General features: G+C 43.9%; 1 protein-coding gene across 1 annotated transcript; it reads right to left on the bottom strand.

The window, feature by feature from the left end:
- Window positions 1-1,326: 1,326 nt before the first annotated feature.
- Window positions 1,327-21,679, bottom strand: PLAA (phospholipase A2 activating protein). Its single transcript, XM_081845028.1, has 14 exons — window positions 21,439-21,679; window positions 15,967-16,160; window positions 14,891-14,991; window positions 14,660-14,780; window positions 12,456-12,623; window positions 11,648-11,783; window positions 9,942-10,111; window positions 9,018-9,175; window positions 8,669-8,888; window positions 8,241-8,312; window positions 7,212-7,283; window positions 5,685-5,786; window positions 2,466-2,630; window positions 1,327-2,048 (listed from the first exon to the last, which is right to left on the bottom strand). Exons 1-14 carry the CDS (start codon window positions 21,585-21,587, stop codon window positions 1,483-1,485), a joined length of 2,394 nt encoding a protein of 797 aa, XP_081701154.1. The 5' UTR covers window positions 21,588-21,679; the 3' UTR covers window positions 1,327-1,482.
- Between the last annotated feature and the right edge of the window lie 384 nt (window positions 21,680-22,063).

Here is a 22,063-nt window from a genome sequence, read left to right on the forward strand (position 1 = left end):
CAAGACAACTCATCTGCAATGTCTCAGCCTATATATGGCTCTTTTGCCAAGGATTTCTTCGCACTTTGCAGGAAAATATATCCTTCAAACCCCACCCTCCCACTTTTCTTCTTCACCTGTCTACTCGGATACAAGTTTTTACCTTTCAAAGACATTCTTTACGCAGCTCAAAGTGCATGTTTATTTTTATCTGAGCTATTTCAGTTCCAGACACATTTATTTATTTATTTATTTATTTATTTTAAAAAGGAACATGCATTGTCCACTTGGTTGAGCACACTTTAGCAGCAGTGTTTGAATACAGTCAGAAACGGGTGACCTTATTCGGTGGAACAATATGTAATTTGTCCAGACCGAAGCTTATTATCTTTACATGTTTAGCCAAGTTCGGAAATGCATCAAAGGAGAAAGTGATAGGGGGAGTTTTACAACATTAGCAGACTCCCAACTTTGGTTATCGAGTGAGGTGTTGCTATCAGGAGGGGGGATTCCCCAGAATAACATTTAACATGGCTTGTTTGAATTTCCCAAAATAAAACGGTACGCTCTGATCTCAAAATACTTATTTGCATATTTAGTATTATTGCAGCTGTATTTCTAACTGGACAAGGACAAAAAAAAAAAAAGGATAAACGCATGAGCTGCATGTGTCTGATAAGGAACTAAGAAAAAATGCTGACATTTAGGTATAAGGGATTAGACTTTAGAATGAACATCTCATCAATATGAATGAGACAGCTCAAACTTGGCAGCAATATTATTGCACTCTGTCTGGCTGCAGATAACATTGCACTTCCTTCAGCATTGGGAAGGTTATCGCCGAATCCCAAGAAAGATAAAACTATATATATATATATATATATATATATATATATATATATATATTCCAAAGGAACATTTTACAGAGAGTGAAAAAAAACAAAAAAGCCCGCACCACACACTAGAAAAATCAAAGTACATGTTTCCTGGCATACTAGATATTATCAGATAAAGTGGTTTTAAAAGAAATAAAACCTGTGAAAATTAAAAACTTTTGCATTATTCTGTTCCACAAGAAATCAGGACCATGTTAGGCAGTGGTGCCTCACAATCTAAAAGCTGGAACAATGAGTGTAGGTACTATAAGTTAAAATGCAGTGATTGTACACTGATGTGCTTTCTTTTAAAATATGACATGAAAAACAAAGCTAAGATAGCTCATTCTTAAAACTGTCTCGGTCAATCAAGACTGCTTTGTTGATTTCTGTTGACACTTAATTCCAAACACTCAAAAGCTACTGCAGACTGACTCTCATGCATTGCAGCTTTGAAGGATAACAAATTCCGTATCAGTGCAAAAAAAGATTTTATTTAGGTTTTTTTCACTTAATGTCCAGATAGTTAACCCACAGTATTTCTTCTCTCCATTGTTGTAAAATATGAAAAAGTTTTATCTTCAGCATAGCCATAGACTTTCAAGTGCTTTTTTAAAAAACGAAACGGTTAGAGCAAGTTAAGCACCAACCTACAGCATTCGTTTACCTTAGCCGGTTCTGATACAGAGGAATATTTCTTAATTTGAGAATCAACCCCCAGAGACTTAGCTAACTGTACAGCATCTGAATCACCACTGATCAATGTCCCAAGAGCCACAAGTAGTCTAAAGATAGCTTCGAGGTCTTGCACAATTTCCATGACTGTGCTGATCACTGATAAGCACTGAGCTTTCCCCTCAATGTTATTAATTTTATGTAAACAGACAGCGTAGTTCAGAGCCAGGGTGGCTAATGCAATGTGAATGTTCTTATTGCTGCTTATTTTCAGCTCTATTGCCTGTGACATTATCAAGTCCCCCTGTGACATCATGAGCTTCTGGCCAACTGGGTGGATAAAACAGTTGCACAAAATTCTAAGGGCCAGCATCTGGTTGGCTTGCTTTCCTCCGGGGTTCAGAAATTGGATCAGGTGGCTGCTGAACTGTAGGCCATCCTTCTCGCTGCAGAAGCTTTCGTTCACGCTGGGATGCCTGATGGATAACCGAAGGATATCGAGCGCTGGAAAGACAATGTCTAGGAACACAGGGAAAACAAGCGACCTCGTTACACTTTGAAATGTTGCAGAGCTTTCAGCAGGTCTGTTGTAATAACCCCTATGGGAAAGGTTCGTGTAGCCCGGGGTTTCTTAAAGGGGTCGATACTTGACCCCCTTAGGGGGGTCTAAGGGACTGGGCAGGGGGTGAATAAAGACCTAGGGTGGAAACGTCCGGACACTGAGGTCCGGCTCCGAGGACCTTCTAGTGGTTTCCTCAATGCGACAAGTAATGTTACAGAGAACCAGGCAGAGGGCCTTCTCGGTGGTGGTGCCCACCCAGTGGAACACCCTCCCATCAGATGTCAAGGAAATAAACAACTATCCAACTTTTCTAATTGCTACCCACCCATCTAATTTGCTGAACCTACTAGATGTCCCCAACAACAATTCCATACCATTTGGCCAGTTAATTGCCTTCCACAAAGTTTGAAGTTGCTGGGCTGTGGGAGCTTCAGAGGAGGTGTTGCAGGTTATAGAGAGCATCTTCTCCAGAAGATCTAAATCATCTTCAGTTAACTTCTGTTCATCAGGGGCACTTCGGTTAAGTTCTTTCAGTTTGCCTGGGAGACAAATGGGAGATAGTTTGAAATGCTCTATTTGAACCTCTTCACGTTATGAATACGAAAATGGAATTCCCGATCCAGTTCAATTCTAATGCTCCCTGTCGGCATATTTCATGTCAGCCTAGTTGCCTGGTGGGCAAATCCCCATTGATAAAACAATTTTGCTTCATCTCAAATGTGCTCCAAAACCTGATTTGCGTTATGCATAAACAGTGTGCTCTCTGGGATTTGTACAGGAGATATTTCCATGGCATTGCTTCACAATTGTCTTATGTTCCTTTCACCACACAAATGTTAAGATGTTTAAGTGAGAGTTTGGAAAAAGTTGTAGAATGAAAGGGAATGTATGAAACATATGATCTGTAGTCCAAAACAGTTTAAGATTTAAACCTCAAATCATGAGACAGAGGCTGCAGTCCCAAGGTGTACTTACCAGGAAGAAAGCACCACTAAATTCAGTGTAAAGTACTCCCAAGTAAACCTATCGAAGTTTGGTGTGGAAGATGAGAACCAGGTGTTTACAATAAATTCAAAAGCATTTGTAATTGCTTTGAGCTTCTGAAAATTAAACTACAGTGGTACCTCGGGTTAAGTACTTAATTCGTTCCGGAGGTCCATACTTAACCTGAAACTGTTCTTAACCTGAAGCACCACTTTAGTTAATGGGGCCTCCTGCTGCCGCCACACTGCCAGAGCACAATTTCTGTTCTCATCCTGAAGCAAAGTTCTTAACCTGAAGCACTATTTCTGGGTTAGCAGAGTCTGTAACCTGAAGCATATGTAACCTGAAGCGTATGTAACCTGAGGTACCACTGTTATAGCCCAATGGGAGAGGGAGAGAGCATGTGAGCAGCGTGCCGAAGTTCTCATTTTCAGACCCTCCAGGATGATGATATTTGCACAAGACACCCAGGAGAGCTGCTGCTCAGCAGAGCAGATATTGCTGGCATAGACAGTCAGCCTGACTTGGTATAAGTCTCTGCCCTATGGATGCTTCCTATGAGGACTCCCAGCCTGCTCTTAATTTTGAAAGTCTTACGAGCTCTGAAAATCATGAAAGGTGATAGGCTGACTAGGTAACCAGTGCCGAAGACAGTACTGCTTCCCTTAAAAAAAATAAACATTAAACTAGGTTCCAGTTTTGGGGTTCCGGAACAATGACCCAACTTACATGGCAGAGGAACAGGTAAGTCATGCCTGAAAGAACATGCAGTGTGGGGGGCAGTTGTATAAGTTGATAGGCAGTGCAGCATTGTGGCGCCGGCTGGCATCTGGGTGCCCCACGTGCCGGGTGGGATGCGGAGGGTGAACAAAACTTACCGCGCCAGTGGAGCTGAAGTGCACTGCCTACCTGTCCACACAAGGGGGAGCCCAGCAAGATGAAACTGCCCTTGGCGGAAAACATCCCCCCCCACGCTGGACAGGCAGCCATTCAGCGAGGGGGCAGGGGTTGTGGGCAGCAAGGCCAGGCCAGGCTGGACTCTGGGGCCCACAGGCCCCCGGCAGCAGGGAGGTGGAATGGGGATCCCTGCATGGGAGCGCCCAGCTCGCACCCCCTTAAAATTGTGTGCCTGAGGCACCCCTGCCCCCCCCCCCACTATGACCCTGAATGGCACAAATTGAGGATGACATGTAAAATTGCACCCCTCACGTTATCTGAAGCACACAGTGGAGAAGAGCGCCTGCAGAACCCATGGCAGATTGCAGCATGAGTGTGGTGTCAGCAGCAGGCTTGGGTTACACTAGCACAGGGGTCAGCAAACTTTTTCAGCAGGGGGCCAGTCCACTGTCCTTCAGACCTTGTTGGGGGGCTGGAATATATATATTTTTTGGGGGGGTGAACGAATTCCTATGCCCCACAAATAACCCAGAGATGCTGTTTAAATAAAAGCACACATTCTACTCATGTAACAACACGCTGATTCCCAGACCGCCGTGGGCAGGATTTAGACGGCGACAGCGGCGTAGCGTGTGTTGTCAGCACCTGGGGCAAGGCAAGTAATTTGCGCCCCCTAACCCGGGGCAAGGCAAGTAATTTGCGCCCCTAACCCCTAACCTGCCGCCGCTGCCAGCTTCTTCTTGCTGCTGCCTGGTCTGGTCGGCTGTGGTTCTGTCCCGCGCTCAGTGCTGCGCTGGGCAGCCACTGCACTGTCCCTCCCCCAGATAGTCCCTCCCTCGCTCTCTCTCCGCTCGGCAACGCACGCCTGGCACCCTCCCCCTCCACAGTGGGCGGTGACCTGGCAGCTCGGATCGGATTCGCACAGCCAGCACTGCAGTGAGAGAGAGTGAGTGAGCCAGGTAGGGGCAGAGAGCTGCGAGTGCGAGCGCGCCCCCCTGCACCCCCCACGCTACGCCACTGGACGGCGATTGGGCCAGATCCGGCCCCCGGGCCTTAGTTTGCCTACCCATGCACTAGCTTCTCAGATGATTTCAGGAGTCTATTCCAATAGCCTTGCAAGACATTCATCACGTAATACAAATCAATAAGCTTGAAACTAACCTTCCTTTTTAATGCCTTAAGAACATAAAAAGGTTTGTACTGTACAGCTTTGCACAAAAGTCCATTTGCCACAAAAGCAGATCCACTGATTATGTTGCTGCTCATTGCTTGCACCCCTTGTCATCTATTCCAGCTGCATAGAAAGGGGAAAGTAGGCAGTGCTTTTAATGCTCCCAGCTATCCAGGGAGGACTGCGGTCAACTGAATACCACAGGGGCAAAACGGCAAGTACATTCGATATATTTAGCAATTGCTCCAGTCCTTACGGCGTATCAAAATATTCACTTCTTCTCAACAGGGGGATATAAGCAATACTGGAAAGAGCCTGACCTGCAATATTTCTAATTCACAAGAAGCAAGTGGCTGTTTTATTATATTAAAAACACAAATGTTTTGTGTAATCCAACTTTCCTATGTTTTATTTCTCAGACGTAAAACTAGGCTGAAAATAGTTTCAGGGGAGTAAAATAAAACGTTTTATGGGACTGACGTTTTTGAAGGATAATTGCTCACCCCAATCATCATTTAACAAACCGTATAAATGCACTCACCCATTATTTGTGTAGGGTTGGCCTGATCAAAAGCAACAGCTTCCTTCTTTGGAAAATAAATATTTTCATTTTTAGGTATAGTTAATTTGTAGGCACCTGTCCCTAGAAGGATGAAATAAATTGTTAGAAACTTAACAGTATAGCTTTGCATCCTATAGCAGTGAAAAAACATTAGCTTAATTGTCAAACAAATGTAGCTATTTAAAAGATTGCTAAACCGTAATTTAAATTATTCCATGTCTACATGTTTTTTATAAAAATAACGCTTTGTTCACTGTGTTGCCTTGACCAAGTAATTTAATCTAAGGCTACCTCAAACACCTCTCTGCACTCCTGGGAGAAAGCGTGGGATAAAATCTAACGAATTAACTCCTACAGAAAAAAATGGTTACATAAACAGCACTTCATATCCTGAGCATTTCAGCTTTTTAATTAGCTAACACATTTCAGAGGCCTCCAAAATTTAGTTCAAAGGGAGCCCAGTATAATTAACTTTATTAACTCCATTTGTGTTTATCCATGCGCTGTTACAAAAGCCAGTAGCCACATTTCACACCCTTCTGAGAACAGGGATGGAGAATCTTTTGCAAAAAAATAAAAATAAAAATTATTAAAGATTTTCTTGTGTAACAGACAAATACAGGCAAGGACACATAGTGTGTCTCTACTTTCAATTCACACAAGCTTTTTTCACAGTTCATTTGCATTTGGTATGAGACACTGTTGTCATATGTGGTTCGGGGAGGAAAGAAAGTTGCTTTTATCTAGGCTTTCTTGCCTTTTTGAATAGCTTCTCTTCTAAGATTGTTGCTGCTTCATGGCGAACAGGAAGGAAAGGAGCTTTTCAAGGCAAAAGGCAGGCAGGCAGGCAGGCGAAAAACTCTGGGAGTCTTAGCAATACGACAACTGGTAAGTTTCACGGAGGAAGCTTTTAGCATTGGTCACCTGTGAGATTTTTGAAAGCTCTCTCGGGTTCAGTAAACCAAGAGAACGTGCGCATGAATAAAATTAACAGCTTAAAACAGATTTGACAGAAAAATTTCCCTGGAGTCTTAATTTACTTGCTATACTTTTATCTCACCCTTCCTCCAAGGAGCTTAGGGTGGTATCCATGGTTTTCCTTCTTCTCCATTTGGCCTCTCCTGTTTTATCCCAAACAACAGAAGCTTCACTCACCGCTGCCCCAAACACACACACCTCTGGGCTGCTCACCCCATCTCTCCTTTCCTTGCCTACCTCACCTTACTCCCACCCCAACTTTCCCTTTATCTGCATTTCTGCCGTCTGAACGGCAACCAACTTATCCACAAGCATGAGTAAGTAGAGAGAAAGTGTGGTCAGCTATTATAACAGTGTGCTTGGTTTCTCTAGTTAGAAGCAGCACAAAGCTTAGCTGGAGTGAAGTGGGAACAAGATGGCGGGGAGTGGGGATTTTGTTATTTTGGGAGAGGAGGAGGGCAGGTGTAAGTGTCCAGCACGGAGCTTTCGCATAAGTTTTCAAAACTGTGAGACGAATGATTTACTGACCTGTAAATGGATCAGCTCCGCTTGCAGGAGCTGCAGGTTCAGATGCTGAACCTGGGACGTAGCGACCTGTACCTAGAGAAAAACAGGAACAAAATTGCATTCACATTGCTTAAACGTTCACAGTATGAAGTGTTTGGGTTTAAATGATAATAATAAAACAGCAACAGCAAGCCCACACTCCATTTTTGTAGCTCCCATATTTGGATCCCAACATCTTTGCTCAGCACCAATGGGTTCTACATGGTTTTTACTTCTATTATTTCCAATGTGTGTATACATTGTTTTCCTAAAGAAAGCGCACGGGATTGGAGTCTAAAGTTTCCTGTGTGAGAGAGCCCAGGATTGAGTCTCGCAGGAATCATGATCATAACCCTTTGGCAATCATTACGTGCAAGTGCAATTCGTGTCTCAACTTCTATTCTGAACCTCAAACTCAAGCAGCTGGCTCCTGGAGGATGCCATGACTCATCCGCCACAGTTGCCTTAGCGCTCAGGTGTATGGTTGCCATCAAAACCAAAGCCCTCAATTTACTTGCTAAGGAAACGCCTTGCCGAGTGTGATCATCTCCCCCCAAGATGCAAAGTTTTGTTAAACTGCTCTACAACACCCATACTCATCTGAATCAATCAGTACCAAATGATCATTCTTTCAAGACACACCTGTAAAAAAAAATGTTTTTGAAAAAACCCAACCAAGCTACGACAAGTTTCTGGTCCAAAGTTGCATTTAAATGTCGCGCCTTTGCTTCTAGAAATGTGGTGCTTTTGCTGTATAACAAGGGCTGAAAATTCTAGGGCTCCCCTGGGTGAAGAATAGATTATCCTTCCAACTCTACAATTCTGATTTTAAGCCATATTTTTTAAAAAGGAATAAAACAATTCTGAGCCAACATCACAGCTTTGCTCCATGCCTCGTCCATCTGGAATTCCAATCAGCTCCATTTCCCCACGCCAACTGTAAACCCAAAACTTTACATTTATTCTCCCAGAAGGGAGAAAAAAACAACTCTGCCATCATTGACACAGTACCTGTAAACGGATCTGCAGCTGGCAGCCCTTCCCTGGACTCCGAGGAAGAACCTGGAACGTAGCGGCCACCGCCTATGAAAAGATAAACCGAAGAAAAGAATGCGATCCAATGCACTATTATTATTAAAACATGGAGGGGAAGCACCCCATTAACTTTGCTCCTTAATGAAGTGCCCATACTTTTAAGAACACGCCACTTCATCCGCTGCAAACAGAAAGGAAAATTATTATCATCATTTCTTATGTTTATATGCAGCCCGCAGGTCTCAGGGTGATTCACAAGATAAAATTACAATATAAAGACACAAAATACATAATCAGTGTTCCACAGTATGGCCAGGGGCAAAAGAACTCTGGCACGCTATTCGGCCAGATATTTAACAAGGAGAGAGGTAGCAAATTTAGGGGAGCTTGGAGCTCTTCGTTACCTGTGAAAGGATCTGAAAATTCCGCATTCGTGGGTCCCAGCGTTTGCCCTTTGGTGTTATCTATTATGAATTTGGCCACCTGGTCCAGGAACATTGGATTTAGATCATTCTTCTGCAAGAAGTTGTATGCCGTCAACCAGGGATCATCACTGATGTTGTAGGGCAGCTTGTGAGATGGCCCGCCTTCATTCACATCAATAGTAAAAACATAGTCGTATTCCTTTTTTAAGGAAAGGGAAACGGCGAGAGTGATTTATTCTTATATATACCATTCCAATGCACACAGCCCAACAATGGGTTGGGCTGCCAGGGTTTAATTACTAAACGTTAAGGGTGAAAAATTACTTACCCTTCCTTCAAATAAAACCTTTCCAGATGTCTGCTGTGTGGCTCCTGATGAACCGACAACATCCCCGATCTTCATCCACCTCCCTTCGCCAGCGCTCCACTGATAAGCTTCAACTTTCCCATTACTTTTAATAAGTCTCGTTTGTCCATCTCTTGTACCTTAAAACACAGAGAGGAGAAAATCAGCTGCGTGCCTGGAGAAAATGGTTTTAGTTCAGGGGTCAGCAAAGTTTTTGGGCCTTGGCCAGGTTCACAGTCCCGCAGATGCCACGGTGGACTGGGCACACATGCGAGAACGCTATTTCCTGCGCAGAGGAGGCGTGCGCGGAAGCCTCTGCAGCCAATCAGAAGCAGCGGAAGCCCCGTCAGACGTTCGGCTTCCAAAAGTAGTTCACAAACGGAATAGTTTACGACGTTCGGGAGCCAAAACTTTCGGGGAACTAAGCTGTTTGACTTCCAATGTATGACTGTAATCCCTAAACAAAAGGGTGGCAATCTATTTAGGGAGCAGAGGACCATAACCCCCAGCCAACTCTCTGGGGCGAAAGTGTACAAGCGAACATGCCAAGAACTACATTTCTGAAGATGCTATCCAAACGTGGAACAATGGGTAAGACAGGGTTTGTTTGTTTTACAAAAAATATAGAAAGATGACACACCTGGGAGGCCTTGGAGACCACAAAAAACCTAAAAATGTTTGGGAGCAGAGTATAATAATAATATTATAGCCTGAGGGAGCTGTCAGTTAAGAAAAAAACTTAACTGAAAAAGATAGACAGTTTGTAGAGTCTTGGCATCACAAGAAAACCTGGGGAGGGGGCAGATATAACCTGTGGGTTAGTCACTCCTGCCCTAAACCTTTTATTTACCAGGACAGAATAGATGAGGAGGGATGCATGTTTGCCGGATAAATTTAAAATTATACCTGGTTCATCCAAATGCTCTCTCCCAGGAAGCTCATCAACACTGATGTCCCCTAAGTCAGCAGTTTGAGGATCAATTTTTGCTTGAGAAAGTTCGTTTTCAAAAGCCTGGATCTCCTCCAGATTTGCTGTGCGCTCCAAAGACTCAGTGAACACTCTGATAATGCCATCACTGAAAGAGAAAAAATAATAATTTCATTATCTAGGAAAGCGTTCTCCTGCCCCTGCACATCCTATTTCCTTTCTTACTGCTGTCCCTGTCCCCACCCCTCTCTAAGAAAGAAATCCAGATTGCTGACCAGGATTTATATCATATGATTGATGCCTCATCTTCAAACTGATCTTCCCCAGGAAGCAAGGTAATTAATTTTAGAATAATCCAGTGAAATGCATCAAGTTGAGGACCTACTGCAAACTTGTGTGGTCTACATTTTTTTTAACCCTAGCGTTCATTTCAGTCACTGATCAGGTACAAAACAAGAATGCACGGCCAAACTGTACTCAAGGTTAAGGCACAAATGATCTGTGTTAACTGATACTGAGTATATAGTCTTGGTCGGGGGTCAGCAAACCTTTTTCAGCAGGGGGCCGGTCCACTGTCCCTCAGACCTTGTGGGGGGCTGGACTATAATTTTTTTTTGGGGGGGGGGGGGGATGAACAAATTCCTGTGCCCCACAAATAACCCAGAGATGCATTTTAAATAAGAGGACACATTCTACTCATGTAAAAACACGCTGATTCCCGGACTGTCCGTGGACCAGATTTAGAAGGTGATTGGGCCGGATCCGGCCCCTGGGCCTTAGTTTGCCTACCCATGGTCTTGGTGATCATTCTGCCTTCCAATATGCAAGGTTCAGCTCTGAGCTGACGTTCAATAGCTATCCACCCTCCTTGACAACACAATTTGTCATGCGCCAACCTATCCCAAAAATGGAAACGAGGGCAGGATCCTGAGTCAGAGCTGCTTGTTACAACACCTGGAAGTGGTAGAAACAACTGGGCTGGTGCTGGAGAAGGAAAGCAAGCTATCTATGTTTTTCTACTTCGTGGGTAGTTTTTGAGTATGTGCTTTCTTTGGGTTGGTGCACAATATTCCTGTTTGTTTTGTTTGCATACGTTACAAAAAAAAACACAATAAAGATTTAACAACAACTGTCTTCCAGTAATTGGCCAGGGATCCATTGGTGAACTATGGTCAAATATCTGCCAGTTCTCAAAATGTATGATGGAACTACACATGCGTCTTTAAAACTCTGTTTTGTTCAATAATCTCCTTTGGAAGCAATGCTGTATCATAGTTTAGCATAACAAGAATATGTATCGGGTTCACACGTTCCACTCCTTACGCCTCTACTGCACTCCTCTAGGAGGAGTTCAGAAGCTTTTCCTCTCGTTTTTCATACTAACGTAATGATAACCGAACCCTCACAAACTGGGTTCAATGTTAACTCTACTGAAAGAAGTCAGCTTCAAACCATAGCATAGGAAACTGGCTGGTTTCAATTAATCATAGAGTTTAGCCACAGTTTATAGTTCAGACACACTGAACTGTGGTCAATCTAAAAATGGAAGAGAAGAGCAAGGAAGTGTGTGACCATGAGGCCAAATCGTTCCTTCTCGCGGCACAAAAATATCTACTCGGCCTGCCTTCAGCATTGTGCCTATTTATCTTGATGAACAGATGATAGGAAGCCGAAATCTGAATACCTTGCTCCAACGACAAGGTCCCCGTTGTCCAACACACAACAACACCAGATAGATTGAGCTGGAAGTCTGATTGTCTGTGTGCATTCCCCCTTTCTCCAGATCCTGAGCGATCGATCTTCGCTAGTAGTAACAAAATCTAAAATAATGCAACGTGCCATTCATTAAATTGAGAAAGATGCAAATGGAAAGTTACCCTTCCCCTAGCAGCAGCACTTGTGTCTCAAAAATACCCCTCTCATCTTAAGAGCACCTTTGGATCAAATTCATCAGTTTGAAAGAGGGGTAGGAAAAAACAAGGAGTCAAAGCCACTTGCCAATCAAACCACTCCATGCTTAGCTAAAACAGAGTGTTGTCATTATAGTTTATCAGGTTGCAAAAAAGCTGAAGAAATATGTTATTTGTGTTTGTGCATAGCACTGGCATCCATTGACATCCTCTTCAGCCGTCCATTGCAGGAATTTTCAAAGTACGTTTAGGGAAATCTGGGGATTCCTTGGAATCCTAGGTTTCCTTAGCTGCCAGGTTTTACGAGAACTAAGCAAGCCTGGTCAGCTCTGCACATATACTGAGTGAACCCTCGATTGAAAGCCAAAACCCTAGATTGCAAGCCAAAACAGGGGTACTGTGGCAGATAAATTAATGTGAAGTCTTCTATGGAAGGGAGTTTGAAAACCATTACTCTAGTGCCAGTCAAAGAATTATAACTTACTCAGTTCTAAATCTACTTTTAATTAGAAGGGACAATCCTTTTTATAGCGTCTTTTTTTTTAAAAAAAAAAAAAGTATGTCTTGAGGACAGTTTCTTACCTTTACTTTGTGGGAAGACCGATATGCAGTATATATAATTGGTGTGGCCATAATAAACCTCAAGACACTCTCCCGATACCTGCCACTTTCGAATGCTGGCATCGTTTGCACAAGAAAGAAACTCTGTCTCGCTTAAAATGGCTAAGCCCCTTACACAGTCTTCATGTCCTTTATGAAAGGAAAGATAGATAAAACGTAAGTCTCACTGAGAGCCTCTCCACATCTTATTGAAAGATGATATTCTCTAGCCATGAAATGCTTTATAAAACCATGTTCTCATGTGGTGTACTGAAAAGTAGATCTCACTTTAAAATTACTAGTAGCAAGCCATGTGGGTCAGAAACAGGGTCTTGCTACTCCCTGGTCAGTGAGATCGTCTCAAATATAGACCCATTGTATAAGTATCATTTGTGTAATTGTAGCCTCAGACTCATGAACACTACCTGAGTTCCCTCTTGAAGACAGGAAGCTACGGCTGGCACATAGCAAGATGGCTCAGCTACTGTCCAAGCACAGGCTGCTGGGAAACATTAGACTAGTGGTTCAACATGAACATTATGCAAAAAACTCAAAGGCACTGTACCCTGTTCAAAGCATAAGAGCATGAAAAGGAATCTTTAGTGACACTGCTTACAGCACAGGACTGTCCTTTCACCAAAGGCATTTTAATAGATTCCTTTCCTAAATTTGTTACATGTTAGGGCGGTCAAATATTTTTCAGAGGTTAATCATCCACTTTTAAACTGATCTGTTTACATGTCAGTAGGACTACATCTACACAGAGCTTGAATACAAGTATTGAGCTACTGAAGGGAACGAAAGGTACATTGTTAATGGAAAGGCAAACTTTATATTCCCCTTCCTTTTCAGGGTGCACTTTCCTTGCAAAAACTCAGAAGCCATTGGCTCTGTCACTTTGCTGTTTCAGGACATCGTCACTGCTGTGCCTGGCAAATGGCACCTCCAAAGAAAAATTACTATTAACAATTTTCTGCTTATGAGCAAAAGGAACCCTCCCTCCAAAAATGGACTTGCTCATTGTGTTAGCTTTGTACTCTGACTTGAGCTAAGTTTTCAGTTCCAAAAACTGCTCCAGCTAAGTGCTGACAGCTGGCTCTGCTAAGTTTCATTTCTTTACCCCAGTCTAAGTTTCTGTTCCTTAGCCACGCATTAAGTTTCATTTTCTTTTTCAGCAAAAGTACTCTGAATAGCTCCTGGCTCCTATCATGTGAATGGCTTGGCCCAAGTGATCTACATAACGAGAGGTAGCAGTTCCCATTTCCAGACCTTTTCACGATGAAGAGGCAGTGAAAACCCATTAATGGGACTGTTAGTTCATAAATGCTTTGGAATGCCTTGACAGGTATATCTAAAAATTCTATCCACACACCCCAAATGTACCATATTCAGATAGCTACTATGCCAACAGCAAAAATCAGCCATAAAATAAAAACCACAAGGTCTCCAACACTTTGTAACCACAGATTTACAGTACAGTAATCCCTAAGAGCCACATAGAAAAGTGGGGGGAGGTATTCCATACTCTTTTTAAGATTGCAAGCGACGAGGCCTGGCTAATTTCATAAGTGAAAGAATTCCATGACTGTGGGGCCACCACTGGCAAGGCTCACCATTTTAATTGCCTTCGATTTACTAGCCTTTACAGTGGTGCCTCGCAAGACGAAAAGAATCCGTTCCGCGAGTCTCTTCGTCTAGCGGTTTTCTCGTCTTGCGAAGCAAGCCCATTGACGGCTTAGCGGATTAGCGCTATTAGCGGTTTAGCGGCTTTTAGCGGCTTATCAGATAAGCGGATAAGCAGCTTAGAAAAAGGGGGGGAAAGGGGGAAAAACCCGCAGGAACTCGCAAGACATTTTCGTCTTGCGAAGCAAGCCCATAGGAAATTTGTTTTGTGAAGCACCTCCAAAACGGAAAACTCTTTCGTCTAGCGAGTTTTCCGTCTTGCAAGGCATTCGTCTTGCGGGGCACCACTGTATTACATAAAGTTAGTGAACTTGCCATTTTCTATTCCTCTAAGCTTTCAAGATAAAGAACCACACTAATTTCTACAAATGGGGAGGGGAAGAAGAAAGAACCCTCAAAACCCAGATCCTAGAATAAAACTCAGACCTCTTTAATTCTCAGGGTGTGGAGGCATATTGCTAAGTTGCGTGTATACACAGAAACTGTTTTAGCCAAGTACCTACCAGTAAAAGTTCTCTCGCATCGACCTGCCTTCCACAGCTTAATAGTTTTGTCAGCCGAACCAGTCAACATTAATCCTTGTTCAGGTAGTATCTTCACAGCCCATACTGCTGCAGTGTGGCCCTATAAAGGTGAACAACATGAATGCTGACCGAGACAATCTACATTTTCTGAAGTTCAAATAATCATGATCTGCTGATAATGAACTCTTGTCACCAGCAGAGTTTCTGTACCTGTAGTGTCATCATGCATTTGTCATTCAACCAGACTTTGGCTGTCGTATCCCACGAGCCACTAAGCAGGGTGCCAAACTTCCCAGATGAGAGGCTGCAAACTAGAACAGAAGATTAAATAAACATCGCCAAAATTCACATTTAATCTACTCCCCGATTTGCGTGAGCGTTGCGTTCCAGGACACTGTGCGCTTGTGTGAAACTGGATCACCCCATTCCTCCCTTTTAGTGACATCTTTTATGACGTTTCCAGGTCACTTCAAAGTTCAGCAGTTTGCGCATGCGTCCCACTGTGCACATATCAGTTGTGCCTAAAACAGGGGTTGTGTGTAGCTGAGTGAGAAAAGGTGTTCTGATGTGCTAGCAAAGCAAAGCTACAGATTTTGGTCTATTTTCAGACGATACGCCATAGCAAATTTCACTAACCTAATTTTCATCCTTGGAAATACATGAGGTGATGAAAAGCTACCACAAACAACTGGAAAACAGAAGCAGCACTTTTGACTGAAAAATAGCTACACAAGTAAGGTTCTGTCTTCTCAGCTGTTAACAGATTGTGGAAAATATTTTTCTGCCTTGGCGGCACTATCACCAGTCTCTCTTATGTCTTCATTAAGCCAACTCCCAAGCCGTATCTCCTACCTCCAGGCCCATTTCCCTAGAGAACCTCTACGGTGCTAAGATTGGTGGAGTGCTAAAGACACACCTCTTTGCCCTGGCTTTTGACACTTGAGAGGTATATTTCTAGGATGCACCTTATTTCTACAATTTCAAGGTTTTTAAAACTGTTTTTAATACTGTGCAATATTTCCTTTTACTATTAATATTGTATTTTAATTATTGTAACCTGCCCTGTGGCTATAGTGTGATGGGCAAGTTATAAATTGTAATAACAATAACAATATAATGTAATATTTCTAACAGTCATAATGTTTCTGAAACTAATGCTAACGTCTGCTCATGATAAAACTTTACAAATCAAGTTATTTCTAAGAACACATAAAACCAAGGGACTCTGAGTCGTTAAGATTCCAAAAGCGGTATGTTGAAAGATTTAAAAATCTGTGTATTCTTACCTGTGTTTTTATGACCCTTAAGGACATACAATGGTGCAGAGTTGTCCAAAGCGAAAATGCAAATGTTGTTGTCATTACTGCCGGTGGCAATTAATCCACGTGGATAAAGCTCACTTGGAGGGATGACACACACACAAGAAACAAAATTTGAATGGCCTCTCATGCAGTGCACTTCCGTAAATCCTCTGTTGAGACTGGAGACAAAAAAGAAACCAAAGTTTTTAAGTTCCTGTAGTAAGGGAATCCTACCCATTTAAAAAGCCAGGTAAAATCTATCTGGTATCTAAATGCCAATGTATGTTCTAGGCATAGTGCAAATTTCAAAGGGTGAGCTTCCAATTTGCACCACTATAGCCAAGTAGATTTATCATTGATCACATTAACACAGGCATGGGATTCAAGCGCTCCCAACACCCCATGCATGTCTCCCCTCAGCCAGAAGGCAGAGGTTGGAAGCTTTTGTTTCCATTTCGACTAACTGGTGTGTTATGTATGAACTCATACAGAGAGGTAGTTAGCTTTTAACTGTATTAAATAATTGTTGTTGTTGTTATATTATTATTACAGTGGTACCTCTAGTTGCGGACACAATCCATTCCAGGGTGCCATTCACACCCCGAAAACTCTGCAACTAGAGCGGTGCTCCTGTGCAAGCACAGAGCACGATAGAGCACTTCTGCACACTTCCGGGTTTGCAAGCCGAAAATACGCAACATGAACCTAAGGCAACATGAGGTATGACTGTATTCTTCTTCTTATAGCTCTTTTGAACCTGCTAACTTCAAATCATAGTTAATAATTCTGGCTTGTTCAGACAAACTTTAGTTAAGGTCAAGCACATTCACACATAACAATAAACAAGAGAAATCTTTCAGTCTGCTCTTCATGCCTGCTGTACCAGAGATAGGGGGAGGGAAATCATGAGCAGGAAACTCGCTCACATAACGCAAAACAGTGTTTTAGCATTACATCCAAATAAGCCATTTGGACTTGGCCATGCAGTAGTTGGCATGTCCAACAACTACATTCTGTCAGAGAATAACTGCAGCTATTCCTTTTTCAAAACATTTGTTTTTATGCACAACCTCAGTGCCACTTCAATTCAAGGTCTCCTCTAAAACATGGCAAGCAATCTAGCTTGATAAAATTGATTAAATTCTTCAGAATGTCTTTATTTAGTCTAAAAGACTAACCTTGTTTTGAAAGTAATCATCACTTCTCTGGAAGATTAGTTGTCTTTGTTTTATTTCACTTTAGGCCAACTTAGGAAGCTTTATAATAAAATGGTGTTGCAATTCTGTGCATTCTCAGGGTTGTATCCAGTGGTGACTTTGACCTAGAAGAGCCACTGCTACTTGCACCTGATTTTTGCCAATTCCTCGTATCCATTAGCTGTTCCTGAGAGCAGGAGAATGGTATAGCAGGTTGCATTTGGAAGGAGGAATTGGTAAAACCAATTGTGCTAGCCTAAGTAGCTCCACTAATGCAAATCTACCATTATGATACAATCTATATCTTCATAAATCCCTTCTAAGTTTAAAACAATGAGAGGTACTTTATACATAGGCTCAGACTTCATCTATCTCAATTTGTGAACTGGGCTTGACATTTTAGGGAGTTCATTCATGATTTTATGGCCCTGATGAACATAGTTTGGCATATGTCAGAAAGAAACGTTTTCACACAGAAAAGTCCAAGAATGGCCTTAACAGTTATGGAGCTACATAAATAGAGTAAAGGGACTAAAGGGACATTTGATGGTTTACAGCAGGCTCTGCATCAACAACTTTGACCAGAACCCCCCAAAAAGGGGAGTAGATCACTGCCAGTCTTTAACTCTGTGAGTAGATCACAGTCTCTTGGGATCTGGCCACCCCTGGTTTATAATAATTTACCCTAATGACAGCCACACCAGGCCTTGACTCTTTTTGGTAAGCAAAGGCACTGGCTTTGTTCAGATGAACAGCCATTGGTACTGTAGTCTGTGATGGGAATTTCTTTCAGTAGCTGTTTTAAATTCAGTGAGGACCGTCCTGTATTATAATATTTTTTTTAAAAGTTTAGGGATTGTAGCCCTCACAGCACTGCTGCTTGCTGAAGTCTGTATTTGCTCTCTCTTATGTTCCCACTTGGGACGCGGGTGGCGCTGTGGGTAAAAGCCTCAGCTCCTAGGGTTGCCGATCGAAAGGTCGGCGGTTCGAATCCCCGCGGCGGGGTGCGCTCCCGCTGCTCGGTCCCAGCGCCTGCCAACCTAGCAGTTCGAAAGCACCCCCGGGTGCAAGTAGATAAATAGGGACCGCTTACTGGCGGGAAGGTAAACAGCGTTCCGTGTGCTGCGCTGGCTCGCCAGATGCAGCTTTGTCACGCTGGCCACGTGACCCGGAAGTGTCTCCGGACAGCGCTGAGATGGGCGCACCAACCCCAGAGTCTGTCAAGACTGGCCCGTACGGGCAGGGGTACCTTTACCTTTACCTATGTTCCCACTTGTAACTCCAAGGTACTTCTCAAGCTGTTCATGTGTTTCATCCTGCTGCTACTGAGTGTACAATACTTTTCCTGCCACATCCAGACCCCAGCGCTAGAATGTTCCATGACCAGAAGAACCTGATCTTGTCAGTCAAACTGTGGCCCAATAACCCTTGGCACAAGGACAGATAATAAATTACATGTATGCATGTGCATTATGCGCACACCATGATAAACACATAGATAAACACCTGCATATTAAGCCTACACTAAAGTTGAAAATCAACAATGCGCTCAAAGTGACCTAAGCTCAAAGATGTTTTTCACAAACTTATTTTTTTAGCTCAGGGTTCACAACAACTGCACTCGGATGCCAAACACCTCCATTTCGGAACGTTTCAGCTCCTGGACACCTAAAGCCTGAAAGTAAATGCTCCGGTTTCCAAAGGTTTTTTGGAAGCTGAACATCCGACACGGCTTTCGCTTGAGTGCAGGAAGCTCCTACAACCAATCAGAAGCTGCACCTCAGTTGTCTAACATTTCGGAAGCCAAAGAGGCTTCCGGAACGGATTACATTCGACAACCGAGGTTTGACTGTACTCTTAAATATTTCCTTCCAAGTTACCAGGCAAAGTGCTTGGAATGTGGAAAAGCCTATTTTTTTTATTTCATTTGTCTAGGCCACTAACCTATGACAACATGGATATGTGTTTGAAGGGAGACTAGTCTGTGGCACAGCATGTAACTTGCGAGCACTTGAGTATTGGCCACTTGCGACCAAGTGAAGATGCCTTGGCCGGCCCCTGACATCTCCACCATCTGGAAATCCAACTAATACCACATCCTGTAGATTTTAATGCATTCTATTTTATCGGCACAATCAGAACGAATTTCAGGAACCAAAATGCTTTTTCTGAGCAGGAGCGGTTAACGTTATATCTCATTGCTGTCGCTTGTCTTCACTTACCCTACCCCACTGTCCTGCTGACATTTGTGAAGAATATTCCTACGTTATGAACTGTCTGGGTCAACATTAAGAAAGAGAGGTAGGAATAAGCCAGTATATATGTGGACTCTCCCTGGATCTTAACCTAGCTCAAGGTTGTCCTCTGAACTAGCCAGATGTTTAACTAAGAATCAATCGCAGTCAGTTCGTCATTTGAAAAATAAGACTTTAGAGCCGTCTTGCCCAAAAATGGCATGTAGACATTACGTTTTGGAAACTGCAACCTGGGTTTAAGGAGCCACTTGGCCCCTAGCTTATATATCTAAGTTTCTAACGCTACAGGTCACATAAAGAAGTAAAGAGCCCATCACTTTAGAAAACCATTTAGATGTTTCGAATCACAAGCTGGCGACTTTCCTAATCTAAACAGTAACCTGTAAATACGTGGCACGATTCACAACTCAGATAACTATAGTGAGGGGATAAAGTATTTGATCGCCCTGCTAAATTTGCCCGTTTGCCCTCTGACGAAGAAATGACCAGACCATAATTTTAATGGTAGGTTTATTGTAACTGTGAGAGACAGAATAACAACAGGAAAAACCCCAGAAACCCAGAAGACAAGTCAGAGATTGATGTGCATTATAATGAGTGAAATAAGTATTTGATCCCCTATCAACCAGCCAGATGTCGGAGGGCAAACGGGCAAATTTAGCAGGGGATCAAATACTTTTTCCCCCTCACTGTAGTCGGTCCTAATCCTACTGAAATCAAATGCTCAACCCACCACACGCGTCAACAGTGTGATGCAGCAGCAAAAAAGCTAATGCTATACTAGGCTGCATCAACATAAGTCATAGTACCGCTCTATTCTGCCTTGGTCAGGCCACACCTGGAATACTGTGTCCATTTATGGGCACCACGATTTAAGAAGGATGTGTGCAGAGGAGGGCAACCAAGATGATCAAGGGTCTGGCAACCAAGCCTTATGAGGAGTGCCTGAAGGAACTGGGTATGCTTAGCCTGGAAAGGAGACTAAGAGGAGACAGGATAGCCCTCTTCAAATATCTCAAGGACTGTCACATAGAGGAGGGAGCAAGCTTGTTTTCTCCTGCTCTGGGGGGCAGGCCTTGAACCTGTGGCCTCAAGTTACAAGGGAGGAGATTCCTGACTAAACACCAGGAAGAACTTTCTGATAGCCAGAGCTGTTTGGAACAGTCTCCCTCGGGAAGTGGTGAACTCTCCTTCCTCGGGGGTTTCTAAGCAGAGGTTGGATGGCCACCTGTTGTGGATGCTTGAGATGAAACTCCTACCTTGCAGGGGGTTGGGCTAGATGACCCTTGGGGTCCCTTCCAACTCTACGATTCTTAGGAGATTTTTAAGCACAGGTTGGGTGGTCATGGATACTTTAGCATCTGAAGGCAGCCCTGTTTAGGGAAGTTTTTAATGACTGATGCTTTAATGCAGCAGTTCTCAACCTGTGGGTCCCCAGATGTTGTTGGACTACAGTTCCCATCATCCCTGAGCTCTGGCCTTGCTAGTTAGGGGTGATGGGAGTTGTAGTCCAACAACATCTGGGGACCCACAGGTTGAGAAAGGCTGCTTTAATGTGTTTTTAATCTTTTGTTGGAAGCTGCCCAGACTGGCTGGGGAAACTCAGCCAGGTGGGCAGGGTATAAATAAATCATCATCATCATCACCATCATTATTATTGAGATTCCTGCCTAGCAGGGGGTTTGACTAGATGACACTCAGGTGTCCTTTCCAACTCTACAATTCCATGGAGGCTTTAAAGCAGAGGCTGCATGGCGACCTGTCCTGGATGCTTGAGCTGAGATTCCTGCCTGGCAGGGGGTTGGCCTAGATGACCCTCGGGGGTCCCTTCCAACTCTACGATGATAACCCACCCCCAGCCCGCCATGTCTCCAAACGGAGCCAGAAACCGGGAGATCCTCCTTTCAGAGGATATCGAAGCGGCCAAGGGAGGGCAAAGGGAGAGCAAAACTCCCCTCAAGGCTCCTTCCTTCCTTTTCCCCCCCCCCTCGCCTTCCAAGACTGACCTGTCGGGCGCCCACAGCCGCGCCGTCCGGTCCCGGGACACGGAGACGAAGGAGCCGGCGGGGAAGGGAGAGCAGCTGAGGCCCCGCACGTCCAGCTCGTGGCCCACCAAGGAGCAGCGAAGCCGGTAGGTGCCCCCCGCGGCGGCCATCGCGAACAGCCCTCGAGCCCCCTGACACAGCAGCAGTAAAAGCAGCGCCGGAGCCCGCCTCCTCCGCTTCCTCTCGCCCGCCCTCCGCCGGAAGTGCCGTCATCCCGCAGAGCGCCGGAAGAGGCGCGACGCCCAGAAGGCACCGCGGAGGGGTGGATGGGAAGGACTACATTTCCCAGAATGCAAATGGACGCGTCGGGAGCCCTATAGGGGAGAACCTGGACAGGAGAGAAGAGACTACATTTCCCAGAATGCAAATGGAGGTTCAGGGACCAGCCAGGGTGGCGCTGCGGGTGACGCCAAGGTTGCAGGTTCGATCCCCGGCGTAGGTCACGAAGTTTTTCCCCCGCCAACCTTTTCGAGCCCATTCTTTGGATTTACGTAGTACCAAAATTTTTAAAAAGGTTTCAACATTTTTTGTGTAAAAAGAAGAGGTCAGGAATTTTACTTTTTGAAATAGGGCAACCCTACTTGAG

Source organism: Podarcis erhardii (assembly GCF_964252035.2).
Source record: "Podarcis erhardii genome assembly, chromosome: 17".
NCBI lineage: Eukaryota > Metazoa > Chordata > Lepidosauria > Squamata > Lacertidae > Podarcis > Podarcis erhardii.

Coding starts and splice junctions, on each gene's coding strand:
- PLAA (XM_081845028.1), bottom strand. CDS start 21,587: ATGGCCGCCGCGGGGGGCACCTACCGGCTTCGCTGCTCCTTGGTGGGC. Junction 5,787..7,211: donor CGGAGCTGATCCATTTACAG/GTCAGTAAATCA, acceptor TCATCCTTCTAG/GGACAGGTGCCTACAAATTA. Junction 2,049..2,465: donor GGCAATTAACTGGCCAAATG/GTATGGAATTGT, acceptor CTGTGTTCCTAG/ACATTGTCTTTCCAGCGCTC.